The 14,223-nt window shown below is 42.9% G+C and overlaps 1 protein-coding gene across 2 annotated transcripts; it reads right to left on the reverse strand.

Moving 5' to 3' along the window:
• Positions 1–922: 922 nt before the first annotated feature.
• On the reverse strand, positions 923–12,742 carry LOC109907413 (lens fiber membrane intrinsic protein-like). 2 transcript variants are annotated; one of them, XM_031794941.1, is made up of 6 exons: positions 12,600–12,742; positions 3,480–3,531; positions 2,738–2,952; positions 2,090–2,239; positions 1,766–1,900; positions 923–1,464 (listed from the first exon to the last, which is right to left on the reverse strand). In XM_031794941.1, the coding sequence occupies exons 3-6, from the start codon at positions 2,910–2,912 to the stop codon at positions 1,400–1,402; spliced, it is 525 nt and encodes a 174-aa protein (XP_031650801.1). In that variant the 5' UTR covers positions 2,913–2,952; positions 3,480–3,531; positions 12,600–12,742; the 3' UTR covers positions 923–1,399. The 2 variants fall into 2 exon arrangements, with proteins under 2 accessions (XP_031650801.1, XP_020360946.1); XM_020505357.2 differs by lacking the exon at positions 3,480–3,531.
• Between the last annotated feature and the right edge of the window lie 1,481 nt (positions 12,743–14,223).

The raw sequence follows: 14,223 nt of genomic DNA on the forward strand, positions 1-14,223 counted from the left end.
ACAAAAAATATTCTTGAAGACGTCAACAGCCGTAAAGGACAATAGGAGTTTCCACAGGACGAGGGCTGGGGTTCGGGGGAAGCCCTTTATCACAAACAACTAAGCTGTGAAATAAAGGTGACTGGCTTCACTCAGCGTGTGGGATTCTTATCTCCTGTCAGACTGTTGACATCATGCCAGTTCATGTAGCCCTAGTGAACCCCCTGAGAAACCTTCTGGACTTTACCTTGATGTATTGTTTTCCACTTGGTTGTGCAATACTTTCATTATTACAGATTATACAACAGGTGGCTGACGTGGGTCTAATCCTGAATGCTGATTGGTTAAAACCCCATTCCAGCTGGTGCCTATTCCAGTATTACCACAGGGTAAATCTATGATGTTAAAATGTCAATTTACTATTTTCCGTCTGACTGCGCAATCCACTGTCTCATCAGCCCAGCCAAGCAATTTATAAACTTAATCTCAACTATAAAAAGCATCTTGATATGTCCTGGAGGTTTCAGGTTTTAGCTTGTGTCTGGGGCCACCTTGGGCCCACTCTTTAACTCTGCGCCTCTGGGAGAGTAAAAACATGATTCATTGTGGTAGATATAGACAAGGAAAATAATATCCACAATGTATGACAAATCTTTACCTGTTGCAAGGTGTGGTCCTCTTTCACCATCATCCGGTAGCTTTGGCTATGGGATTTCCCAGGCAACAGAAGCAACTCATCTAGCACTATGTGCAAAGCCCTGCTCATGTAAACTGGTTTAGTGCCGCCATCTTGTGGTATAACTTTGTGTGCATCACGTATAAGACGGCTATCCACACTAAAACAACCCCTAACTAAAACCTCTTCTCAGAAAGGGATGTAAAATAAGGAAAATTAGCCATTGAAAGGTGGACCTTGCATTAAGGATCAACTTAGAGGCAACAAAACATTTAGAGAGGAACTTTATTGAAAATATGAGAAATTGTAAAGTCAGCATTGCTGCCCATATTCCTTATCAAAACTACAACACATTTGCATATACAAAAAGCCTGTTGTCATCTTGCTTTTGAAAAAGGCACTACGGAGATATCATAACCCTTGCCATGTCAGCCATTTTGAAACATATTCTCCTGTTAACTGCACATAGTTAATGAAATGAGTCATATTGACTTTATAAATAAATGCATTATCATTCTCGTAAATGTTCCTTTCATGTGAATGGCAGAAAGCTGTTGAATTTTTTTTTGTAAATCAAACCTTTATTTATCCAGGAAATCCATTGGAAACATCAGGGAATGGAGGCCCATGCAGTCGCAAAGGCTTTCTGTCATATGTTGGCCTCTGGATAAACATGGTCATTCATTCAGTGTAAAATGGTCCTCTTTTTAAAAACAGTTTGTGTATCTTGCTGTGTCTTTCTCTCTAGCGTGTAGGGCCGCCCCCTCTCCTACATTCATGCATTCTGTAGGCACACATGTAAAATATCCCTGGAACACACAGAGCACGTACAGGTTAATGGACAATGGACATTGCATCAGAATCCAGCTGTAGACATACCCTCCCTTCAGCCACTACCCCTCAATCAGGTTTCATGGATCCAGATAGGCGTCAGTAATATGATGCAGCCAGGCTCCCCTAACCCATTGGAAGGCTATGGAAAAACCATCACCATATTGCTTTTAACAATCTGGTCTCTTCAGATCTGCTAACACTGGGAGACTTGAGGGTTGATTGTTTTTGGACTGGGTTGGTTGAGTACTGTGATTGATCCTGTGTGTCAGTTATTACCTGCAAAGAAGGTCATGAGCAGTGCCACCCAGCCCAATATGTAAGACCAAGAGAAACGCCAGTCACCGAAGCGCTTGCCCAGGAAGTTCACTGTCACACCCGTGTAGATGGCCATCGCCAGCAGAACAAATAAAGCTGGGAGAAGGAAGAGGGATATAAGAGGTGAAAATACTGCACAAAACTAGTGTGTGTGTGTGTGTGTGTGTGTGTGTGTGTGTGTGTGTGTGTGTGTGTGTGTGTGTGTGTGTGTGTGTGTGTGTGTGTGTGTGTGTGTGTGTGTGTGTGCGTGTGCGTGTGTGTGTGTGTGTGTGATATGAGACTCACTGGAGATGAAAAACATGATCCCTGCAGCGAAGGAGCGGTTGAACCTCTCGAAGGCGGAGAAGTGGGCAAAGGAGAGGATGCCCGCAATGATGCCCGCGAAGCACGACATCCCGGACAGGATCATTAAGGCCCGGGTGGCATTCCAGTACGCTAGAGGGCAATAGTGAAAGAGGTGTGCAGGGTGACATAACAGAGGCCTTTGTCAAATGAATCCCTTCTTCCAGCCAAGAGTGAAAATGAATGGTATTGTAGTGTCATGCCCAGACACTAGGTGGTACCCTTTTGTAACATTTCTCCTCATGTTCAAGTCAACATTTGAACATTTAGCACACTCTCTTATCCAGAGCAACTAGGTTTAAGTGCCTTGCTCACAGGCACAACAACATATTTTTCACCTAGTGGCTCAGGGATTTTAACCAGCAACCTTTTGATTACTGGCCCGACATTCTCAGCAACAGGTCTCTATCATGAAGTAAAGCAACCATTTATTACGTTTCTGCCAGTGAATGGATGCACTTAGACCTTCCCTTCCATCAGACCAAGTCAGACTGTTAACATATCTCATTTAAATCAGGTGGTCATTGCTATCCCTCTGTATATAATCTATATCCTTCCATCCCCTGACCCCTCGATGGTGTGTGGTCTCACCGATGCTGTCCGTCTGCATGTAACATTTGCCCGACATGCAGTACCTCCACAGGCCCTGGTGGGCGAAGCTGCCTGACAGGCGGTACTGCATCCAGTAGTCTGTTGCCATTGAGACCACCAGCAGGATGTTCCCCACCATGGCACAGAATAGGCCCCCGCCCATGAAGCTATGCATCCTGAGAGATGCTGCTGTGGCTGCTGTGTGGTACCTGATACTGCACGGGAAGAGGAGGGATAAACACACCTGGATTATATGACAGATGGACACTCAGTTTGCAATGGTCACCTCATAGCTCCTGATATTGGGGAGGAGATGAGGGAGTTAGACACACCTGTACTGATACTGGGGAGGAGATGAGGGAGTTAGACACACCTGTACTGATACTGGGGAGGAGATGAGGGAGATAGACACACCTGTACTGATACTGGGGAGGAGATGAGGGAGTTAGACACACCTGTACTGATACTGGGGAGGAGATGAGGGAGTTAGACACACCTGTACTGATACTGGGGAGGAGATGAGGGAGTTATACACACCTGTACTGATACTGGGGAGGAGATGAGGGAGTTAGACACACCTGTACTGATACTGGGGAGGAGATGAGGGAGTTATACACACCTGTACTGATACTGGGGAGGAGATGAGGGAGTTAGACACACCTGTACTGATACTGGGGAGGAGATGAGGGAGTTAGACACACCTGTACTGATACTGGGGAGGAGATGAGGGAGTTAGACACACCTGTACTGATACTGGGGAGGAGATGAGGGAGTTAGACACAGCTGTACTGATACTGGGGAGGAGATGAGGGAGTTAGAAACCTGTAAATCTGTATGATATGATCTTTATAGCACACACTCATTATTCCATGCTGTTGTCATGACGTTGGCCTGGGGGGTAGGTTTTTGACAGTCATAAATATCTCTTCCCCCCTTTTTCCTCTCTCCAACCTACTGAGGTTACATTTGCAAAACCCTTGAATAACATAGAGATTCTGGTGGAAAGTCTACACATCAGAGTTATCAGATTCACATGGAATTGTTGTTCAATTTAAATGTTTGAATATGAAATTATTCATGATGGGATGAAATGTGATTTTAGCTTCTAAAATGTGAGATTTGGGTTTTCATAAGATAGGGCTCTGCTCAATCAGTGGCCCACCCCTGTGAAGGGACATGGGCTATAAAACGTTTCAAGCACGCCCTCCTCTCCCTTCCTATATAAGCCCTTGACGACAATATAGCCTCCTGTTCCGAGGACGTGAGGACGACGGTCCTATGTCAGAATGGTTCAGATAATAACTACAGAACGAAGCTAACATCAGCGTGAGCTTTGGTTGCGAATGGTATGACCTTTGAACTCTTATTCACTACAGAAGTGATACCTCCTAGCCGTTGAGTTAGCAACAGCAGATGCAAACGTGGGCTAGGAAGGAACAGACAGAGTATCCCGTCTATCACCCAACGACGTTACTACAATGTATCCAATTGACAACCAGAGACTATCTTCAAAGGACTCGGTTGGGCAACACGGCCTCCCATCTACCACCAACCTACCGAAGCGCAGCTCAGAGTAAATATTTATTGCATTTTCCTTTTCCAAATGGGTGGTAATTTAGAATACATAAGATACTGTATTTACGATAGCACAGCTTCTTCCCATTGTTCCTCAGTCTTCCCGCTCTTTCACTCAAACCCAGACCCTTTTCTTTTGTGTAACAAGCTGTCATATCTGTTCCACCCGCTAAGGACGTTTTCCTTTATGACGTCATTTGTAATCAAGTTATGATTTAATTATGTGTATGTGTAATTCTGTGTGATCAGTTAGGTATTTAGTAAATAAATTATTAAACCCAATGTTGCATAGCTGATTCAACTTGTGAGCCAGGGTTCGTGCAGATAACAAAGAATTTACCACTTTCAGATGAGACTGAATTAAGATGACGATTAATATTGACTGCTATTGATGTAAAATATTACTAGGTCTTTAAGAGTTTATTCAGAAGATAATAGCTCTATAAATATTATTTTGTGGTGCCCGACTCTCTAGTTAATTAAATGTACATGATTAGCTCAATCAGGTAATATTAATTACGGATAAATTATTTTATAGAATAGCATGTCATATCACTTAATCCGGCATAGCCAAAGACAAAACACTGTGATGCAGACTTCAATAGAAACATGAATAAGTTTAGTACTTGTCCTGACACTGGGGAAAAGTGTGACATGGTGACAGTGGACAACAAAATCGAAAAGACAAAGTACAAATCGCCGAGTATCAATGATCTCAAATCATATACAGTACCAGTCAAAAGTTTGGGCACAACTACTCATTGCAAGGTTTTTCTTCATTTGTACTATTTTCTACATTGTAGAAAAATTGTGAATACATCAAAACTATGAAATAACACATGTGGAATCATGTAGTAACCAAAAAAGTGTTATACAAATCAAAATATATTTTAAATAGTTACCCTTGTCTTGATGACAGCTTTGCACACGCTTGGCATTCTCTCAAACAAATTCAAATGGAATGCTTATCCAACAGTCTTGAAGGAGTTCCCAAATATGCTGAGTACTTGTTGGCTGCTTTTCATTCACTCTGCAGTCCAACTCATCCCAAACCATCTCAATTGGATTGAGGTTGGGTTATTGTGGAGGCCAGGTAATCTGATGCAGCACTCCATCACTCTCCTTCTTGGTCAAATAGCCCTTACACAGCCTGGAGGTGTGTTTTGTCATTGTTCTGTTGAAAACAAATGATATTCCAACTAAGCGCAAACCAGATTGGATGGCGTATCGCTGCAGAATGCTGTGGTAGCCATGCTGGTTAAGTGTGCCTTGAATTCTAAATAAATCACAGACAGCGTCACCAGCAAAGTACCCCCACACCATCACACCTCCTCCTCCATGCTTCACGGTGGGAACCACACATCCTCCGTTCACCTACTCTTCGTCTCATAAAGTAACAGGGCGGTTGGAACCAAAGATTTCAGATTTGAACTCATCAGACCAAAAGGACAGATTTCCACTGGTCTAATGTCCATTGCTCATATTTCTTGGCCCAAGCAAGTCTCTTCTTCTTATTGGTGTCCTTTAGGAATGGTTTCTTTGCAGAAATTTGACCATGAAGGCCTGTTCTCCTCTGAACAGTTGATGTTGAGATGTGTCTGTTACTTGAACTCTGTGAAGCCTTTATTTAGGCTGCAATTTCTAAGGTTGGTAACTCTAATTAACTTATCCTCTGCAGCAGAGGTAACTCTGGGTCTTCCTTTCCTGTGTCGGTCCTCATGAGAGCCAGTTTCATCATAGGTATTGATGGTTGTTGCGACTGCACTTGAATAAACTTGAAAAGTTATTGAATTTAATGATGCACTGTCATTTTTTCTTTGCTGATTTGAGCTGTTCTTGCCAAATAGGGCTATCTTCTCTGTACCACCCCTACCTTGTCACAACACAACTGATAAGAAGGAAATAAATTCCACAAATGAACTTTTAACAAAGCAACCTGTAAATTGAAATGCATTCCAGGTGACTACCTCATGACGCAAGTTGAAAGAAAGCCAAAGCTGTCATCAAGACAAAGGGTGGCTACTTTGAAGAATCTCAAATATAACATTTATTTTTATTTGTTTCACACTTTTTTGGTTACTACATGATTCCATGTGTTATTTCATAGTTTTGATGTCTTCACTATTATTCTACAATGTAGAAAATAGTAAAAAACTAAGAAAAGCCCTTGAATGAATAGGTGTGTCCAAACTTTTGACTGGTACTGTAAATTACAGAGCTGATATTGAGGATCAGTTGTGCTCACTCATTATAACTACTTTATATGATGCTATGGCAAACACAATAAATGAGAAACAACCAAAGCTTGACAGCTAGAATCAAAGCTTGACGACTAGAATCAAAGCTTGACGACTAGAATCAAAGCTTGACGACGAGAATCAAAGCTTGACGACTAAAGACATGCTAAGTGAATATTACCTAATTTGAGCAATTTTCATTTTGTATGTACAGTTGAAGTCGGAAGTTTACATACACCTTAGCCAAATACATTTAAACTCAGTTTTTCACAATTCCTGACATTTAATCCTAGTAAATATTCCATGTCTTAGGTCAGTTAGGATCACCACTTTATTTTAAGAATGTGAAATGTCAGAATAGTAGTAGAGAGAATGATTTATTTCAGCTTTTATTTCTTTCATCACATTCCCAGTGGGTCAGAAGTGTACATACACTCAATTTGTATTTGGTAGCATTGCCTTAAAATTGTTTAACTTGGCTCAAACGTTTCGGGTAGCCTTCAACAAGCTTCCCACAATAAGTTGGGTGAATTTTGGCCCATTCCTCCTGACAGAGCTGATGTAACTGAGTCAGGTTTGTAGGCCTCCTTGCTCGCACACAGTTTTTCAGTTCTGCCCACACATTTTCTATAGGATTGAGGTCAGGGTTTTGTGATTGCCACTCCAATACCATGACTTTGTTGTTCTTAAGCCATTTTGCCACAACTTTGGAAGTATGCTTGTAGTCACTGTCCATTTGGAAGAGCCATTTGCGACCAAGCTTGAACTCCTTTAACTTTTGTGAAGTGCATCAGTCTCTCCTGCAGCAAAGCACCCCACACACAACATGATGCTGCCACCCCCGTGCTTCAAGTTGGGATGGTGTTCTTTGGCTTGCAATCCTCCCCCTTTTTCCTCCTAACATAACGATGGCCATTATGGCCAAACAGTTCAATTTCTGTTTCATCAGACCAGAGGACATTTCTTCCAAAAAGTACGATCTTTGTCCCAATGTGCAGTAGCAAGCCGTAGTCTGTTTTTTTTATGGTGGTTTTGGAGCAGTGGCTCCCTCCTTGCTGAGCGGCCTTTCAGGTTATGTCGATATTAGCCTCGTTTTACTGTGGATATAGATACTGTTGTACCTGTTTCCTCCAGCATCTTCACAAGGTACTCCATTCGTTTTTCTTTTTTTTAATTATTGTTATTATTTTTATCTGTCGGCCCCAGCCGCGAACTCAGGCTCTGTGTGTAGTTAACTGACCCTCTCTGCCCAGTCATCGCCATTTTACTTGTTGTTGTTTTAGCTGATTAGCTGTTGTTGTTGTTTCACCCGTTGTTGTCTTAGTTAGCTCTCCAAATCAACACCTGTGATTACTTTATGCCTCGCTGTATGTCTCTCTCATATGGCAATATGCCTTGTGTACTGTTGTTTAGGTTAGTTATCATTTTAGTTTACAATGGAGCCCCTAGTTCCACTCATTATACCTCTGATACCTGCTTTTCCCACCTCCCACACATGTGGTGACCTCACCCATTATAACCAGCTTATCCAGAGATGATTATCATCACTCAGTGCCTGGGCTTACCCCCGCTGTACCCGCACCCCACCATACCCCTGTCTGCACATTATGCCCTGAATCTATTCTACCACGCCCAGAAATCTGCTCCTTTTATTTTCTGTCCCCAATGCTCTAGGCGACCAGTTTTGCTAGCCTTTAGCCGTACCCTCATCCTAATCCTCCTCTGTTCCTCGGGTGATGTGGAGGTAAACCCAGGCCCTGCGTGTCCCCAGGCACCCTCATTTGTTGACTTCTGTGATTGAAAAAACCTTGTGTAGCTCCCTCCAGTAACCACGAGCACAACCGTTCCTTGAATTTAACTGGCGGCTTTATTCTGTAGTTTTAGTCAGAATGATCACCTTCCGTGAGAACTATAAAGTAAATGAAAATACAGTTAAGCACACTCTTACAACCTTATCATATGAGTGACTTATTAGCTTGGTATAACTCTGAAGTGCTTACATACATAAACAGTTTAGCCGGAGCTATAACAGTATCAGATTAAACATATGAATAAAGGAAAAATACCTCATTGGCTGCTTATTACAGAAGGGAGGAAATCAAACTTCACACGTATTATTCCTGGCATGAATTCACACTTCACATCCATTCATGTCACATCCGTAATTATTATAACGTTACCATCATAACGTACACGCTTAAACTTTTACGAACTACACCTGATGACATGAAAACTTAGCTAACACAGCGCGGGATTGCCTTCCCTCCAAAGGTGTGTTGCTACAATACTGTCCCCGTTACAACAGTTGTTAGCTACGTAGTTCTGCTTATCTTATTCCCCCCGCATAGCGAACACGTAAACAATTCAAACAAAAAACAACATAGACTTACAGGTTACTTGTCAGTTACACCTTGGTTTCATGCATGTCAACATCAGAAGCCTCCTCCCTAAGTTTGTTTTACTCTGCTTTAGCACACGCTGCCAACCCTGATGTCCTTGCCATGTCTGAATCCTGGCTTAGGAAGGCCACCAACAATTCTGAGATTTCCATACCCAGCTACAACATTTTCCGTCAAGATAGAACTGCCAAAGGAGAAGGAGTTGCAATCTACTGCAGAGATAGCATGCAAAGTTCTGTCAAACTTTCCAGGTCTATACACAAACAGTTTGAACTTCTAATTTGAACCTCTCCAGAAATAAGTCTCACACTGTTGCCACCTGCTATCGACCCCCCTCCGCTCCCAGCTGTGCCCTGGACACCATTTGTGAATTGATTGCCCCCCATCTAGCTTCAGAGTTCGTTCTGTTAGGTGACCTAAACTGGGATATGCTTAACACCCCGGCAGTCGAACAATCTAGATGCCCTCAACCTCACACAAATCATCAAGGAACCCACCGGGTATATCCCTAAATTCGTAAACATGGGCACCCTCATAGACATTATCCTGACCAACTTCCTTCCAAATACACCTCCGCTGTTTTCAATCAGGATCTCAGCGATCACTGCCTCATTGCCTGTATCCGCTATGGGTCCGCGGTCAAACGACCACCCCTCATCTCTGTCAAACGCTCCCTAAAACACTTCTGTGAGCAGGCCTTTCTAATCGACCTGGCCCGGGTATCCTGGAAGGATATTGACCTCATCCCGTCAGTAGAGGATGCCTGGTCATTCTTTAAAAGTAATTTCCTCACCATCTTAGATAAGCATGCCCCGTTCAAAAAATGCAGAACTAAGAACAGATATAGCCCTTGGTTCACTCCAGACCTGGCTGCCCTTGACCAGCACAAAAACATCCTGTGGTGGACTGCAATAGCATCGAATAGTCCCCACGATATGCAACTGTTCAGGGAAGTCAGGAACCAATAAACGCAGTCAGTCAAGAAAGCAAAGGCTAGCTTTTCAAGCAGAAATTCGCATCTTGTAGCTCTAACTCCAAAAACTTTTGGGACACTGTAAAGTCCATGGAGAACAAGAGCACCTCCTCCCAGCTGCCCACTGCACTGAGGATAGGCGACACGGTCACCACTGATTAATCCATGATAATCGAAAATGTCAATAAGCATTTCTCAACGGCTGGCCATGCCTTCCTCCTGGCTACACCAACCCCGGCCAACAGCTCCGCCTCCCCTGCAGCTACTCGCCCAAGCCTCCCCAGCTTCTCCTTCACCCAAATCCAGACAGCAGATGTTCTGCTAGAGCTGCAAAACCTGGACCCGTACAAATCAGCTGGGCTAGACATTCTGGACCCTCTCTTTCTAAAACTATCCGCCGCCATTGTTGCAACCCCTATTACCAGCCTGTTCAACCTCTTTTTTGTATCGTCCAAGATCCCTAAAGATTGGAAAGCTGCCGCAGTCATCACCCTTTTCAAAGGGGGTGACACCCTAGACCCAAACTGTTACAGACCTATATCCATCCTGCCCTGCATATCTAAAGTCTTCGAAAGCCAAGTTAATAAACAGATCACTGACCATTTCAAATCCCACCGTACCTTCTCCGCTGTGCAATCCGGCTTCCGAGCCGGTCAAGGATGCACCTCAGCCACGCTCAAGGTAATAAACGATATCATAACCGCCATCGATAAAAGACAGTACTGTGCAGCCGTCTTCATCGACCTGGCCAAGGCTTTCGACTCTGTCAATCACTGTATTCTTATCGGCAGACTCAATAGCCTTGGTTTTTCTAATGACTGCCTCGCCTGGTTCTTTGCAGACAGAGTTCAGTGTGACAAATCGGAGGGCATGTAGTCCGGACCTCTGGCCATCTCTATGGGGGTACCACAGGGTTCAATTCTCGGGCCAACTCTTTTCTCTGTATATATCAATGATGTCGCTCTTACGCAGACGACACCATTCTCTATACTTCTGGCCCTTTTTTGGACACTGTACTAACTAACCTCCAAACGAGCTTAAATACCATACAACACTGCTTCCGTGGCCTCCAACTGCTCTTAAACGCTAGTAAAACCAAATGCATGCTTTTCAACCGTTTGCTGCCCACACCCGCCTGCCCGACTAGCATCACCACCCTGGACGGTTCCGACCTAGAATATGTGGAAAACTATAAATACCTAGGTGTCTGGCTAGACTGTAAACTCTCCTTCCAGACTCATATTAAACATCTCCAATCCAAAATCAAATCTAGAATCGGCTTTCTATTTCGCAACAAAGCCTCCTTCACTCACGCCGCCAAACTTACCCTCGTAAAACTGACTATCCGACCGATCCTCGACTTCGGCGATGTCATCTACAAAATAGCTTCCAACACTCTACTCAGCAAACTGGATGCAGTCTATCATAATGCCATCCTTTTTGTTACCAAATCACCTTATACCACCCACCACTGCGACCTGTATGCTCTAGTCGGCTGGCCCTCGCTACATATTCGTATCCAGACCCACTGGCTCCAGGTCATCTATAAGTCTATGCTAGGTAAAGCTCCGCCTTATCTTAGTTCACTGGTCACGATAACAACACCCACCCATAGCACACGTTCCAGCAGGTATATCTCACTGGTCATCCCCAAAGCCAACACCTAATTTGGCCGTCTTTCCTTCCAGTTCTCTGCTGCCAGTGACTGGAACGAATTGCAAAAACTAGACTACCTGGTTAAATAAAGGTTAAATAAAAAAAATAGGTCCTTTGCTCTTTTCGCACCAAAGTACGTTCATCTCTAGGAGACAGAATGCGTCTCCTTCCTGAGCAGTATGACGGCTGCGTGGTCCCATGGTGTTTATACTTGCATGCCATTGTTTGTCCAGATGAACATGGTACCTTCAGGTGTTTGGAAATTGCTCCCAAGAATGAACCAGACTTGTGGAGGTCTACAATTTTTTTCTGAGGTCTTGGCTGATTTCTTTTGATTTTCCCACAATGTCAAGCAAAGAGGCACTGAGTTTGAAGGTAGGCTTTGAAATACATCCACAGGTACACCTCCAATTGACTCAAATGATGTCAATTAGCCTATCAGAAGCTTCTAAAGCCATTACATCATTTTCTGCAATTTTCCAAGCTGTTTAAAGGCTCAGTCTACTTAGTGTATGTAAACTTCTGACACACTGGAATTGTGATACAGTGAAATATAACTGAAATAATCCGTCTGTAAACAATAGTTGGAAAAATTACTTGTGTCATGCACGAAGTATATGTCCTAACCGACTTGCCAAAACTATAGTTTGTTAACAAAAAATTTGTGGAGTGGTTGAAAAACAAGTTTTAATGACTCCCAATCTAAGTGTATGTAAACTTCCGACTTCAACTGTAGCTGAGTCTTAAAATGAGACCTGTTAACATATATGAACATGTGCTCCAAATATAATAAACAAACATTGTCATGGAATAGACGTTTACAACTAGCAGCGTTAAACATTAACTCTTTTGCCAAGCACTTAATAAATTGCGTTTGATCAAGGCTTAGTCAACCACTAGTTCACCATTGTCTTTACCTTTAAGACTTCAGTTCACCATTAAGTTGAGTAACTTATTCTTTGGCACAACTATACATTTCTATCAAGGTAACATTATATAGATATATTTAGGATGTCCCTTACCTTGTTTCTTCAGTAAAAGTACGCTCTTAACCGTCTACCTTTCTGGGTAGAAAGGGAGAGAGGGTAGAGGGAAAGAGAGAGAGAGAGAGAGAGAGATACGTTGTAAGCCGAGGAGGGGAGATAGGAGAATGAAAGAGAACTCCATTGGGCTGAATTCCAAAAAGTTATCCCCTCTGTTTTTTTCTGTTGATGGAAGCAGAATCCTTAAACAATCGGTCCCTATGTAACGGATGTACTATCGCGTGGGGCACGGGATCACGTGACCCCCTCAGTCCTTTCAGTGTGGGCAGCTGGGATGGGGTCAGGGGGTTAAGGTAGGGGCTTTGGCTGGGGGGCTACATATCCTTTATGTTTTGTATTTGGTATGTTCTAGAATTGTGGGTGTACATAGGTATGAAGTACTGCTGGAATCAATGTAACATGCTGATGCCAACATTTTTCTTTCAATGGATCTGGGGCTGTGGTGGCATGGATAGACATTTAGGCACACATATAGGGAGAGATGGCCCCTCTGTCTCACTGGTTGTCATCTCTCTAATATACAGAATACATATGTAATCTGTAGATCACCTGCATCCTCATAATACTGTCTTTAAAATACACCGTTAGTTGAGCAATGTGATCGTAGTTTTCCATGACACAGTATTTATATAGTGTATACACACACTTCAATACACTCACTTAAACCATACACATGAACACACACACACACACACACACACACACACACACACACACACACACACACACACACACACACACACACACACACTCTGCCATTCTTAAGACAGCTACAAACGGTTCTGTGAGGCCTGAGCAATGGATAGGTCATCTTCGAATGACAGAAATGTCATACCGTTCATCAAAAGCCACCACCACCGTGGCATTTAACAGAATCAATTGATCAAAACATAGCAATTAGAACTGCCATTTCATTTCACACAATCTTCCAATCAGTGTTAGCATATATTCACGGGACAGATGGCCAGAGGATGCAGACACCACAGATGCAGATAAGGACGTGTTTCTGTCTGCTTCATTATGCAAGGCGGTGGGTGGGTAGTGATAACCTTATAGAGATAAAAGTGATGGTTGACAATTTCATGACCTGTGAAACTGAGGCTGTGTATATATTTCATTAGTCTTTCTTGGGTTTTTGTGCAAACCCGTTAACATGAATTCTGTCCGTGTACTTTTCCCTCCATGTAGTTGCATATTTAATAATGAAAATACCTACCAAAAGGAGAACATTGATGTGGTTAATTTCTGTGCATGTTAAAAAAAAAAAGTTAAATAAGTAGCATATCTGGACGTTATTTACAGTAGATAAATCCGTCAACACAGATGTATAATCCTGCAATATGATTCTGGCCCGCGATTGCAAGAAAAGAATATACTCTAATGTGGCCCTCCATGGAAAATAATTTCCCAAGCCTGTACTCATCAGAACTAGGAAACTTTGAAATGTCCGAATTGCTTATTCTTTGAACCCGGCTTTTGTATAACTACAACCAGTTAGCAAGTCAGAAATGTCAGTTTCCTAGTGCCGACTAGCACGTGAACGCGGCACTAGAGCGCTATTTATAACTGGTTAAAAATGTCAAAATCAACTAGCACGTCAGCT

The sequence above is a fragment of the Oncorhynchus kisutch genome, linkage group LG17, assembly GCF_002021735.2.
Source record: "Oncorhynchus kisutch isolate 150728-3 linkage group LG17, Okis_V2, whole genome shotgun sequence".
Taxonomy (NCBI): domain Eukaryota; kingdom Metazoa; phylum Chordata; class Actinopteri; order Salmoniformes; family Salmonidae; genus Oncorhynchus; species Oncorhynchus kisutch.